The 13565-nt window shown below is 42.0% G+C and overlaps 1 protein-coding gene and 2 long non-coding RNA genes across 5 annotated transcripts; 1 reads left to right on the top strand and 2 right to left on the bottom strand.

The window, feature by feature from the left end:
* Nucleotides 1-51: 51 nt before the first annotated feature.
* Nucleotides 52-9536, bottom strand: Nha1 (Na[+]/H[+] hydrogen antiporter 1). 2 transcript variants are annotated; one of them, NM_164717.2, is made up of 7 exons: nucleotides 9281-9536; nucleotides 3566-3786; nucleotides 3179-3499; nucleotides 2855-2963; nucleotides 1772-2026; nucleotides 1533-1705; nucleotides 68-1461 (listed from the first exon to the last, which is right to left on the bottom strand). In NM_164717.2, exons 2-7 carry the CDS (start codon nucleotides 3572-3574, stop codon nucleotides 181-183), a joined length of 2148 nt encoding a protein of 715 aa, NP_723224.2. In that variant the 5' UTR covers nucleotides 3575-3786; nucleotides 9281-9536; the 3' UTR covers nucleotides 68-180. The 2 variants fall into 2 exon arrangements, with proteins under 2 accessions (NP_609080.1, NP_723224.2); NM_135236.3 differs by lacking the exon at nucleotides 3566-3786 and having other exon boundaries at nucleotides 52-1461.
* A 945-nt stretch (nucleotides 9537-10481) lies between these two features.
* lncRNA:CR44915 (long non-coding RNA:CR44915) lies at nucleotides 10482-11683 on the bottom strand. The gene is made up of 2 exons (NR_124123.1): nucleotides 11262-11683; nucleotides 10482-10652 (listed from the first exon to the last, which is right to left on the bottom strand). It is a non-coding gene; the product is annotated as a long non-coding RNA:CR44915 (long non-coding RNA).
* A 177-nt stretch (nucleotides 11684-11860) lies between these two features.
* lncRNA:CR44914 (long non-coding RNA:CR44914) lies at nucleotides 11861-13525 on the top strand. Of its 2 annotated transcripts, none has more exons than NR_124124.1 (2): nucleotides 11861-12691; nucleotides 13085-13525. It is a non-coding gene; the product is annotated as a long non-coding RNA:CR44914 (long non-coding RNA). The 2 variants fall into 2 exon arrangements; NR_124125.1 differs by having other exon boundaries at nucleotides 13085-13345.
* Nucleotides 13526-13565: the final 40 nt, after the last annotated feature.

Here is a 13565-nt window from a genome sequence, read left to right on the forward strand (position 1 = left end):
TATGATATTTCAGTCATAATCAATAAGATGGCCAAACAATCTGTATAACTTAGTTAAAGAATTCGCTGTTCATTAACTTACTCATTTATTCGGAATGCAGAATCCGCTTAATCTAGTGTACAATAAGAAAACAACCAACATTATTCTTGACACAACAAGTGGAGCGAATCGGAAGCGGGACTATGTGTTGTATGTGTAGGAAATGCTGGGGATGTGGGCGTTGTTGAGCGTGTTGTCGTGCGTCTCCTTGTCCTCGGGTATCTCGGGATCCTCGCGCTCCTCCTCCTCGTCGATGATGCTGATATCGCGAATGGATGGACGGTGGCTGCGTCGCCAGCCACTGAGGTCCTGAGGCTGCTTGGTCTTGGTCAGCAACTTCGTGCCCGTCACCGAGATCATTATCGCTCCCAGCGGAGCGGTCAGAACGATGCTGAACACGCAGATCGTCTGCACAATGTTCGCCCAGTTGCGTTCCTCCTCGGTGGCGTCGTCTCCGAGATGCTTTAGGGCCACCGGACCGAGGGCCGCCTGCACCGTTGCCTTGGCCATCCACGACAGTCCCACAAAGAACTTCTCCTTGGTGTTGAGGCGATCTCCGAACGCAATACCCGCCGTGGTAAGTATACGCAAAATGGCGCCCGTAAAAATGCATGCCGCTCCGATAGACACCGTGTGTGAGTCCAGCTCGCGAATCTTAATGGTGGCACCGGTCAGACCGAACAGAATTGGCTCGAAGATCATCCAGAAAATCTCGAAGGCGGTGGACACCGGGTTGTCCTCCACGTCCCAGCCATCCTTGCACCAGAACAGATTCGAAACGAAGGCCGAGAAGACGACAGCCAGGGGACCGGCTCCCTCGAATCCCAGCTCTTCGCTGCCATAAATGGCCATCAGTCCGCCGGTGAAGAGCAGCAGCGTCCGCAATGGCACCACATACGCGTCCCCCTTCTCCGGGAAGATGCGGGCCAGCGAGCCCCAAACGACGCCAAAGCCCAAACCGCCCAAGATGCAAACCGGTGCCTGGGCGATCTGATAGGCCAGACCCTTGTCGGAGAACATCACAGTGCTGATGATGCCAAAAATGGCCACCGACAGGGCATCGTCCACTCCGGCCACGGCCACCACCAGTGTGGGAATACCCTTGGCCACGCCATAGCCCTTTGTCCGCAGCCGGAACAGGCAGGGCACCACCACAGCTGGAGACACAGCAGCAATGATGGAACCCAGCAGGAAGGCCCAGATCCAGGGCAGGTCCAACAGGAAATGCGACATCACGGCCATCACCACCGCCTCCACGCACCACGGTATGATGCCCAGCTTTAGGATCGTCTTGTACACCTTCTTAAAGGCCTCCGGCTCCATTTCGAGTCCAGCTCGAGTCAGGATTATGGTAAGCGCGAATTTGCGCAGGTGAGCCGTCACCTTGGAGAAGTCACCATCAATGTCGGCCCAGCCTACATTCTGCAAATTATAAAATGAAGAAAACAATATTTGTTAAGGGAGGAAATCAAATAATAATATGTGAAACTCACCTGGAAGAGTATGCCCACCAGGAGCATGCCAATGAGACGTGGCAAGGTGGTCAGCGATATTAGGTAGCCACCGAAATTGGCGGCCACAGTGAGAACGACCAGGCCAAAGAGCTGCCCACCAGGGGCTGCCGAATCGCCGATGATCACAAAGGCGGTGACCCAGATAAGGACACCTATTATTAAGGAAATAGTTAACACAATTATAATGTATGTATATTTAAATAAAATAGTTTACTTACCAATCAGAATAATGGAAATTAGGCGCGATACCGTCCTAAATGTGGGACAGAGCGGGTAGGGGAATATCTTCTGCCAGAAGGGCGGCTCCCAGGACGCGGATGGCTCCTCGCCGCGGCACTTGAGGCAGAAGTTGTACATCCAAGACTCCTCGACGTAGTTAGCACCGCCATTGCTGCTGCCGCCTCCGTTGTGACCCATCTGGTGGCCATTGTACTTCGCATTGAGCACGTCCAGCGCATTCTGTCGATAGTTTTCTGCGGAGACGAAGACGGTTCCAATGAGTGATGCAAGCTATTCGGCTGGGTGCACCAGCACCTAGTACTCAGTTTGCAAGACCTCAAAATGTATACTATCTTCGAAGTCAGGTGGGATCTCTAATTAGGTGATAACTATGGGCATTATATGGTCATATATCGAAGGGGAATGCGTCAAAGGCAAGACCTACGCAACAATATTTTGATTTGGCAGAGCCCACTTCCCCCGGCTTGCTAATTGATAATGTTGACTGGAAAATGAGGTAGACGTCGGAAACGTAGCCGCCGATCAAACAAACGCTTCAACTTGATATATTTGCATTTTTTTCAACTGGTTAATTCAGGTTGAAATTTCAATGGGACCGTGAAAATGAGGCGCTGAAGTGATAGGAAACTTCCTATCAAATTTGGGAAAAATACATATCATGTATCATGTACTCTACGTGTGTTAAAATAAGTGCTATTATATATAAGTGGCGCCCAATAGTCGAAAATACTTTGTTGAATTTTTTAAAATATATATAATAACACTTGCCTTAATTACAATTTAGCACGTTTGCAGAAGAATTTAATACTTCATTGAGACGCCTATGATTGAGTTTTTGAAACGTGCTAGTAGCGAAAATGCTCAGCACACGTGAGAAGTGAGGTGTAGACAATATACGTCGCAGACTATATAAGACATATTTTTGAAATATAAAAGTATTGCGCAGATATATAGCTAATAACCACACAGTTACTTATTTGATATTAATTTATAACAAAACTCTCGCTGACAAACTGCTTTCCTAAGACAAGGATTCTGCGATCCTGGACAACATCACTTACCATAGCTGTGAGTCGAGACCCGATCACTTTCGTTGTCATGGGGAGCGGTATCCTTCAGGATGCTCTTCCTTCGCGCCGGTCCAATGTCCGTGTGCGAATGTGTGGAAGTCTGCGATGGTAATACAAATCGCGATTAATTTTGTTAAATAACAATACGTTATCGCTGGCACTGGTTCACAAGCGTGTGACCATATATACATATATTTTCATTAGTCGATTATATGGCCAGTAGTACATGGAAAATCCGTTTTTACGATGCAACCAATAAGCGGAATGATCGCTATCGCCGGCGGTTAATGAATTGATATAGCCAACAGCACTCACCTGTGAAATTTTACGCCTCGGATTTTGCTCATAGGCGGGATTATCGTATCCGGTGCCGAGACCACCATTCCCACCGATCATGGGAGGATCGGAAATAATGCTAACCCGTCGCTTGGGTTGGCTCTCGATGACGATGGTGCTCCTGTGGTTGCCAGCCCCATTGCCACTGCCATTCGAATTGGGCATGGGCACATCGCTGGGCACTGGGATCGGAGTCGGAGCGATGATGGTCGTCGGTGTGGTTATGGTCGCTGGTGCTCCGCCGACGGACGGATCCTCGCGCGCTTCTGGCTCTCCCGTGGCCGTCATCTTCTTATGGCTCTGCCGGAACGAAATTTACAATAAGTTAATCATTTAATGCTTCGATTAGTTTGCCTTTGCGCTTACACTAAACATTTGACGGCGTCGCGAATCAAATGTATTCAATTATTTCGAAGCGATTCGCGAGTTTTTACAACTATCTCGTTCGACGTTTAGCAATGAAATAAATTCATTACCACTCGGTGGCAAACCGCCAACTCCAGGTGGACACACACACTCATAAGGGCACACACACACACATACACATACAGGCATCTGGTGGCTACACTGGGCGAAATGGCAAGGCGCTAATTGAAAAGCCAAACAGCCATTTATCAAAGCCCAGGAGAATGACAGGTAATGTGATATAAAGCGTAATTGTGGGAATTAATGCCCTATTTCTGCAATTCATTTATTTATTTATAAACTACTCTGAAAATTAACTAATAAAATATTTAACATTGTCATATAAATATTATGAGAATTATTGTCCTCTTTCTTTAATTTATTTATTCATTTATAAGCTACTATAAACATGTACTGTATTTTATTGCGATTGTGAGTAGTTATGGGAAAAATATTTTTTTAGCTTAGAAAAGTATATGAACACTATTTTTTGATTAAGAATTGAAAAAAAATGGCACATAATTAACTGATTTCGTAGATTACGTATACGCACTGTATGTCTTTTGAGAACAGACATAAATAGGAAGAAAATATATTGCTTTATCTAATGCGTGATTTTTTCTGAACATATATGGTTATAATCTTTAAAAATATCTTAAATATAAAATATTTTTGTTATTATTTGATTTATTTATTTTTCGCAGTGCCCTTGTGAACTTGTGAAAACGTTAAAGACTAACGTAAATATTAAATAAATGGTGTAAAATATTCTTAAAACCTCAATAAAAATTAACGGCAATTAGCTTCAATTATATCACCTGCCCCAAAAGATACATATGCTATGCGGTCGATGATACGCATAGGTACTCCTATATCTCCAGCCATGAATATGTAAAAACCATGTCGGTTCTCGCTTTGATGACCAAGAAGTTTTTTAGCCATTTGTTTGACATTCAATTATGACGCGTTTATCTAAACAATTTCACGTGAGCTGCTGGGCTTAATATCTGTTTAATGTGCCCCCCCTTCTTCAAATAATTTTTTTTTTGTTTCCGAGACGTCTCGAAATAATGAGGCTGATTTGATTATTTTATACATTTGGTGATTATTTGTTTTTCGGGGCTTTCCGTTGTTTTTGCTATTTTTGCGCTCCGGCGGCGAGGAGAACAGAATGTGACATCAAGTCATGCGGTTCGTTAGCTGAATGCTGAAATCAAACAAAGCCACAGGCATGTTGCTTGTGCCTGGCAAAATGTTGATTTAAATTGTTGTTCCCTGCCGCCGCCGCCCCCCCCCCCCCCCCCTCTGAAGTTGGTCCAAAGTTGCGTTATTCAATTTGCTAATTTATGGCTCACACAAAAACTGGCGGCAAACAGCAGGTGACAAATCTGTCCAAAATGCGAGCACATTGGAATTAAAGCCATATTCGATGGGCAGATACCAATGGAGATGAGATTTTATACATCTTATTCAGTTCAATAATTTTATCATTAAACAATGTGCAACATGTTGACTATACTCACACGCTCTGATTGGAGTACCAAATATAGACTTAAGTGGGCAGAAAGGGGCAATATCTGTAGACGATATCAGAAATGTTGGCAACGGTAAGAGTCAATTTGCAATCACAACTGCATAATTGGCCAGCCACGCTCAGTGTTTTCAATTTTCACCTCTAATTAGCGCCGATTCAACAAAAAGTACTGCTATTGATAGGAGTGATTTGCTGTGATAAAATTGTTTTGGACAATATTTAAGTTGGGACAGTCACCCCAGCAGCGATTTTCAATCTTTTAGATCTCAATCTTATGGCCAACCATTGGCTTTGATTATTGAGTTTTTACTTAGTTTTTTTTTTTTTTTTTTTTATTTGGGGGCTCGGGGCTCTAATTGACGCGTGTCTGGTATCAAACAGACCCGAGTTGACAAACTTTTCGACACATCATCGTCATCATTATCATAGGTATATTATCGTCACGTGCTATCATGCGAACAAATGGCGAACAAAGCGGCTTAATTAGCATTCGTGTGTCATCTGTTGGGCTTTTAAGACATATAACAAATATATATCTGGCTATAAAACTGTAAGTGTTCATCATCAATAGGCCATCGTCTGTGGCCGATTACAGGTCATCCATCCGTAGTGTGAACAACTCGTGTGATTACCAAGCAAATTCATTTTCAAGTTAAGATTCAGATGTTATCTTTCATTCTGTGCATTTTAATGTAAGATTTTTTTAGGGATTGTTTTTTAAAGGGATTGCAATTACACAATCCCTTTGATTTAATAATTTAGCTAATTGCTTGCGATATCTTCAGTTTCCCTTTGAACCCTTGTTAGTCATTTTTGCATTCAGCCTGGGCTTTCGACGTATTTGCCGCTCTTTGACCTTGCCGTAGGTTGCCCCCACCCCCATTTGCGCGCCCACACCAAAAAAGCATTTTGCATTGCCATCGAATGAACAACGGCGTGGAACGATTCTACGTGACATGTTTGCCTGATCGAATTGGCCAGGGCATAAGCAAATTCGAAGCAGTTAGTTAGCTTGGGTCAGTTGGACGGAGCGGTTGTGTTGGCCAGCTGGAGATTCGGATTCGGAGAACTGGTCAGTTGGCCGGATTACTTAGCACGAGCGGTGCCAAGCCGTTTTTGGCCCAAAAGGTTTTCCTTCACACGCTTCAAAACGCATTGCACAATGGTCATAGCCAAAACCAGTGGGTGAGGGAGGGGTTTGGGTCGCAAAAACATTTACATTTTACGATTTCGAAATTGGACAGGCAACCAATGGTTGGGTGGATGGGCTTGGATGGAGAAGTAGTATCCGTATTAGTAGCAGCTACCTGTGACGTGATTCACTTTCAAATCTGGTCAGACGACAAACGCATTTCAGTGCTTCGTCTTTGGTTTTTCTTCATTTTTTTTTCTCTTGTAAATGGCACGACTGTTATCCCATAGCCATTGTGTTAATCTAATCGATTGACAGAGTTGAGCATTGTCTACGGAACTGCCCAGCAATAGATAATCAGCAGTGATAATAAGGTACGCGCATTCTTACACAATTAATCCCCAAAGCACTTGAGTGTGTGGAGCGTGTAAAATTTGAGAACAATTCACTTGAATCGAATTCAAATGGAGAGAATACACAGTCGGCCATTTCCACGGATTCTTATCAATCGGAGTCACATGTGACCAATGGCGAGGGAGATATGATGATATTGGACACTTGGCTAATCTCCACTGGGCTTTTTCCGGCTGCGATTAGCCGGTTGTAGGACTGTTAATTGACTTTAGCTGGGAAACATGGAATCATGTTTTTCAAGGTGCAAAGTTATTTAATTTTTTTGTGTATCTATAGTTGCTAACAGCTATTTAATTTTTTTGTGTATATATAGTTGCTAACAGCTTATATGGTTTTAGACACACTTTCACAGTTAAATTACTCCTCGTACTTAAGCAATCGCCAGAAATGAAATGGAATATTTCGAAAAATATCTATTAAAGGTTGTCTTCTGATAAAACCAATGATCACAATGATTCTTTATTGGGCGCCAATAAAACAGAGTTTATTACCATGAATCGGTTCCTGTGCGCTTAACTTCAGATTGACGTCAAAGGAGACGTCCTCCAACTCTCACTTAGCTCCAGTCCAATCGTTCAATTGATCAATTAAATGGGTTTTGCAAAGACATTCGATGCCATTGCTCGAAGAAGTTAAGGAAAATTCTTTAAATAGCGCTCGATTGAAGTTATCAAGTGCTAGATGGCATCGGTGGAATCTTTTATGGTCGACGGATTTCGTTGGAGCTTTCACAAAGTTATCTACGGCTGTATATTTGCATTAATTTATTGCAAATATAAAAGACTTTTGCGATGATGATTGATCGCAGCATGTAGAACATTCATATAATATAATATATTCGCGGCTTATCTGACAATCGACGGCGATAGCAAAGGGCGCTATGGCGAAAAAGATTTAGCCATAAAGATCAAATCGAACGAAAGGCTAAATAAAAATCCACCGAACACTCAAGTTGGCGGCTCGTAAAAATCGAAGGGGCCCATGCTAGTTGTGGTTTGATAAGGGGGACGGTGGGGTAGCGGTAAACCCTTATCGGTGCGCCGGACTACTTAATTGGCTTGATATTGCCCTACTACCCCAACTACCGTGTGGCCAAGTGTGGATTGTGATTGATTTCATACCGAATGCTAAATACGCAGACGGGATCGGGTCCCCCTCCTTAAAATTGGTTTCACGATTGCTATCGGATCGCGAAATATGTGTGTGATTACTCCACTTACGAGTGTTTCATTAACAGACCCACTCCACTCGAATCGAATCTCAATCAGCCATGAATGTTGTTTCTATATAATCGGCTACAGATTCGATTTCGATTTCGCTTTCAATTTCCCCCGAGCCCCCTTCCTTCGAGCCATCGAGCCCTCTTTGGATTTCAGTGTGTCTCAGGTGCTTTCCACTGGGGGTTTATCTGCCTCAATTGCGCGAATTGTTTATTAAAACATTATCAATATCTGTAATCCACAGTCGGATCCACTTCACGCTGTTCTACACTCGTTTCGTCTGGCTTTGGCCTTTGTCATTAGTTCCATTGACAACTGCTAATTGTGGTAAGTGTTTATTGGCCCAATTTTCGAGGCATTCGATAAGATTTGGCCCGTGTATCACTCTTCTCGTTTAATTATGCATGTATTTCCTTTATCATGGTGAGACTTCCTCTGCTTATCTAAACCGCACAAATAATGTACTTAAATGATGGGTATACTCGAGATACTGTTTCGGATAGAGGTTACACATTTTGGTAATATTTACTGCTATCATTAAGGTGTTTTTCGGCACGTTTTGATCTGGATCATTGTTTATTCTATTGCAGTGCACAGAAAAGAATTAAAGTTGAGTATTAATTCATATTAATATATAAGTTATATTACTTCGTATCAATGCAACTTCAAAAGACGGAAACTAAATTTGTATCTTTAAGTAACTGAAGTATCTAAAGTAGAGCAATATACGTGCTATATATCTGTGTATGACATGACAGAATCAAAGTTGAAACACTCATTATATGTAGATCTAATTATTCGAAACGTAGATGCAGAAACCTTCTCTTTGATTGTGATACAATGTATATAATATATAATACAATGCACAACCGTTATACGCACTGCGCATTTCCTTGGCAATGTGATTGATTTTATTGATACTGATACGGAATTAATGCGTTCTGAAACTCGTTCACAGCTTACATTAAAGGGTTAACCCGCTTGAGATGTTCGCTTAATAGCATTTAAATGATGATACAATTGGTAGCACTGCAAATTGATTTTCCTCATGCAATAAAATATTCTTATGCATTCATTTCGAGTTCATTAAGAAATCATTCACATTTCATTAATTTCGGTCAATATGCAAATGGTCAGCAAAACGTAAATAAAGTGAAATATATGAGCAAAATTAATAACAGCTCAAAGTCGCAAGCGGGTGTTTTAATCATAAACGAATGTAATTTGCATTTGCACTGTTTTGGCTGCTTTGGCATTTCGATTGGAGTCGCCATAACAAAAAAAAAAACACGTACAGCCAGAAATGTGAAATATCTTAAGTATTTACTTTATTACAGCCACTGAACTCGAAGATGGGAATGAGTGGCAAAACCTACTTTGTATTCACACGGCGGCCAGGAGGAAATTAGGCAACTTTCGTTGATGTTTCAAATCTGAAAGCACTTTGTCACTTTTCGTTGTCTTCGTGTTTTAATCTTCTTCACTTTTCTCGGAATGGCGCCAGCACTCGACTAATTAGAACTCAGTTAGTCGTTCTGCGTTGACTTTTACTTTCATATTCACAAAACGCGGACCACGGAGGCGGAAAACTGTGGCGAAGTCGAACCGCAACCTGGCCAAAAGCACGACTAAGTCGCTGCAAATTCCTGCCAGCGTTTTATAGGCACACACACACACTCACGTCTGTAAACGCGATCGGAAGAATTGAAGCGAATCGAATTGAAACCGCTCTCTTGCTCACCCATTCATTCACGCACTCACTCACTCACTTGCTCACCTACTCACTCTCCGATTTGCGAAGAATTGCCCGAAGTTATGTGGCTGTAAGTCTTATCTTCTTGTATGATCCACCCACCTGAAAATAAAGGTGGCCCAAAGCCCGCTCTTCTGGTAGAAGAGGCGTAAATCAAGGCGATCAAGCAGCCAATGGTGTAAGCCAACTATATAGCTTCATGTGGCTACTGCACTGCCGCGAGTATATCACGAACTTAAGGCCCTCTCGAGTTGTGCGACCCATAAAATGGTCAACAAAATAATTTCCTCAACGCTTCCCAGGCCATAAATTCAGTTGAGAATTTACCATTGGCAAATGCAATGTCATAACTGGTACTCTTGGCGGTGTGAAAATACATTGTTTATATGGCCCTATATGTGACACGAAAAAGTATGCAATAAAAAATATGATTGATGACCCGAGATAACGATTGGTTTTTCTTTAATTAGGCAGTCTTGAGAAGCTCAATCAATCGGAAATCGAAAGCGCTTGATGGCTTTATGGCCACGTTAATCAATTCGTATTGATATGGTCGCGACGTTTCGTTTGCCCATCGTTTGATGAACTTTAGAGGGGATTTGGTAATTGAGTCACATTGAATGCATGGCGGTGGAAAAGTCAATTAGTTAATTGGCGGTCTAATTGACTTGACTTTACAGTGCTCGTCATGCGTATCAATAATACAAATAGCTTCTAAATATCTAAATACTTGCCCAAATATTATATTAGATTAATCATTTGGCGTAAACAAACACCGATAAAGATGTCACTTTGTTTATTTACCATTTGCATAAAACCCAAATGTATGATTTTCGTTTATTTACCTTACCGAATTTCAACTGACAAATCGCGATACACACAAAACTGATAAACGTGTTCTCTCGCAGACAATGAATAGTATTCCTTTTGATATCTGCGCCATAAACCGTGCTTATGTGTCCATAAACTCCTCAAAGATTTCCACTGCGATTCACCTGGGTAAACTAACTTTGATTAGTGCAATATAAGTACATGATATGCGGTATTTGGGGAAAACAATGTTATAATGAAATCAAATAGTGCAAATAGTGCTTACAATTGATAATTTGGTTAAAATGATTATTGTTATTTTTAGCCAGAGATTAATTTGATATTTCTGACATTGCCCGCATAAAGGTATGCCGGCATAGCATTAAAATTGATTTCACTGCTGCCATTTAATATTTATTGTAAATTTGTTTATCTAATTTCCGGCAATATATTTACCTACTTTCTATCTATGTGCATATTGTTTTCGCAACTCATACCAATTTGCAGCCAAAACGGCAAATGGCCGAATCGAATTCAATTCAAACAATCCGCAAAATTGCAGAAATGTATGAACTTTTCGGATGAAACTTCTCTAATTATTTGAGTGGCAAACGGCCAATGTAAAATGCGTCATGACATCGAGGTGGCTGATGAAAATGCGGCTGGGTCAGGGATTCGTGCGGGGTCTCCATAAATTAACTTTGCCAAAATTACAAACATTTTCCCATTTCCCCCATTAAAACCCAAATCACGGTGCCACACACCAGCGCATACATACATACATACATACATACCCGTGTTGGCTGGACGGGAGTGTAGCAATTTCAATTAAAGCTAATTACAACCAATATCGACTGCCAACAATGTCAAGCATCAAATGCGACGAAGCCACCCAAAAGGAGCCAGCTCGATTGGATGGCTGGCTGCTGGCTGGCTGGCTGGCTGGCTGACTGGTTGGTTGGATGGAAGCCCGGCTAGTGTCATGTCTGGGTCGTGCACTGCGAGAAATTGCGGTGATCCGCTCACAAGGTGTCACTCAGTGTCGCCAAAGGTCCTGCCTGTGGGCGACGGTAAGTCCTGCGCGCGGGGTAAAGCGATGCCTGAGTAAGTTTTGTTGTCGTTGTCACCGCCAGCCACTGAGATGTGGCCATTTGGGTGAACCTAAGTCTGGGGATAAAGCAGACGAAAGCAAACGATTTTTATTAGTTATGTTCTTAAAATATTGCGCATACGCCCTGTGTACATGGCCATGCTAACCAACCTTCTTGTTAAGACAAACATTCTTTAGGCATTTTCCATCGTATACCTAAAGCTGCGCGTTCGTTATTTATCGCCACATTATTGTGGTTTTAAGACTTAAATTTTTTAATTTGTTTATTTTTTTTTTGCTTTAAGAGGTCCACCCCAAAGGATGTGTGTGGGCTGCTGCTGCTGGAGGGTCCACAAGCTAGTGTCTGAATTTGAGTCACAACCCGTTGCAAATGCTGGCGTTGTTGTCGTGGAATAATTAAAGCAAATTTGCACTTCAGACAGTCGCCCGTGGAAAAACAAGGCAAACATCTCAGCTCTCAGCACTGGCGACCCACAACAAGAGCGGTGCCGAATCACCAGACCCAGGTACAATCGAGGAAACCGCCTCCTTAAGGAGCGACAAAAACCCAAAGGAATTTCACGGATAACAATCCGACTGCAGCATACCCACTATAATTTAAACCAAAAATATGACATTCTTTGCGACGCAAGCTGCAACTTTAAGCTACGTAATAACAATTTCTTATCTTTAATATTAAATTTTTAATGCTAATCTAGACAAAGACCTGCCTTCCATCGTATACTTGTTACCTACTCGCCAGCTTATCTGATATACCCCTTTGAAATAGAAATTCAGTTTTTAACAACAACAACACCCTCAGCTGCCAGTGCCAACATCAACAAAAAGGGGTGCTCCAAAGTGTTTCGAGGACTCGTACCTCCTACGACGACAATTGCAACAACAGCAATGCAGAACAAAACGCCAGTCAGCCGGGAAAGTACGCAAAAAAATGTCTTTATGTACGAAAGGCAAGGTACGAGCACGGGTATATGTATGTATGTTTATGCTACCATAATATGGAACAGAGCCAACAACACAAAAAACAATGCCAGTGAGTGGCACAGAGAGCTGGAACAGGAGCGGTTCATCTGGAGGAGAAGCTATGGTAATGCCAAATTACTTAACTTCGGGGTAAGTTTTGAGTTCCAAACTATAAGGATTATGTTAACAAATAGCATGGTCTTTTATGCTAAGCAGATTGGTAAAATTACGTGTACGCAAAAGCGTATACGTTATTTGTATGGAATTACGTATACGTAACTGCGTATACGTAATTTTAATATAAGTTAAGGCAAATATTCACAGTATACAGTACTTAATTAAGATTAATTTATTAAAATGTTTTACTAAACAAAGTTAAATGTTTAATATATTTTTTTTATTATATCTTATTAGCTATGTTTGAGCATTTGTTTTAACTCACTTACGAAATAAAGGACGTTTAAAATGTTTTAATACTACATTTCATATATTAAAGTGTTGTTCTTGATCCTGTTTTCTCAATTTACCGCTCCTGTGGCAAAGAGAACGAAGCGGAAAGGAGGAAACCGAACGGCGACCGCGATGACGGACTCGTGCGGATGCTGCTGATGCCGATGCTGATGCCGACGTGGATGTGGATGCCGACGAGGATGAGGATGACGATGCTTTTCTCACTTGCTGAGCGCAACAAGGACCAAAAAATGCCAGCACGGCAACAACAATGGCCAACAACAATAATAATAGCGAATGGCAACAATAAACTGGGCTTGCGCCAAAAACGAAATACGAAATTTTTATGGGAAGAGCGAGCGAGAGTCGTCTTCTCACGACGACAGGACGGGAACAACAACAGAAACAACAAAGGAGTAACGAGATGGGAAAACAAAATCACACATACACACACGAAGAGCGACTCTCACAAAAAGCTGCTCAAAGTCAGTGTTTCGGGTGTGTGCGTGCGTGTTAGTGGGAGAGATTCACCCGAAAAAAGTTTTCAACTTGAAATTGAACTGTGTGTGCCATA

The sequence above is a fragment of the Drosophila melanogaster genome, chromosome 2L (genome assembly GCF_000001215.4).
Source record: "Drosophila melanogaster chromosome 2L".
NCBI classification, from domain to species: Eukaryota; Metazoa; Arthropoda; class Insecta; order Diptera; family Drosophilidae; genus Drosophila; species Drosophila melanogaster.

Coding starts and splice junctions, on each gene's coding strand:
- Nha1 (NM_164717.2), bottom strand. Junction 2,964..3,178: donor CGAGGCGTAAAATTTCACAG/GTGAGTGCTGTT, acceptor TTACCATCGCAG/ACTTCCACACATTCGCACAC. Junction 2,027..2,854: donor GGTCTCGACTCACAGCTATG/GTAAGTGATGTT, acceptor TCGTCTCCGCAG/AAAACTATCGACAGAATGCG.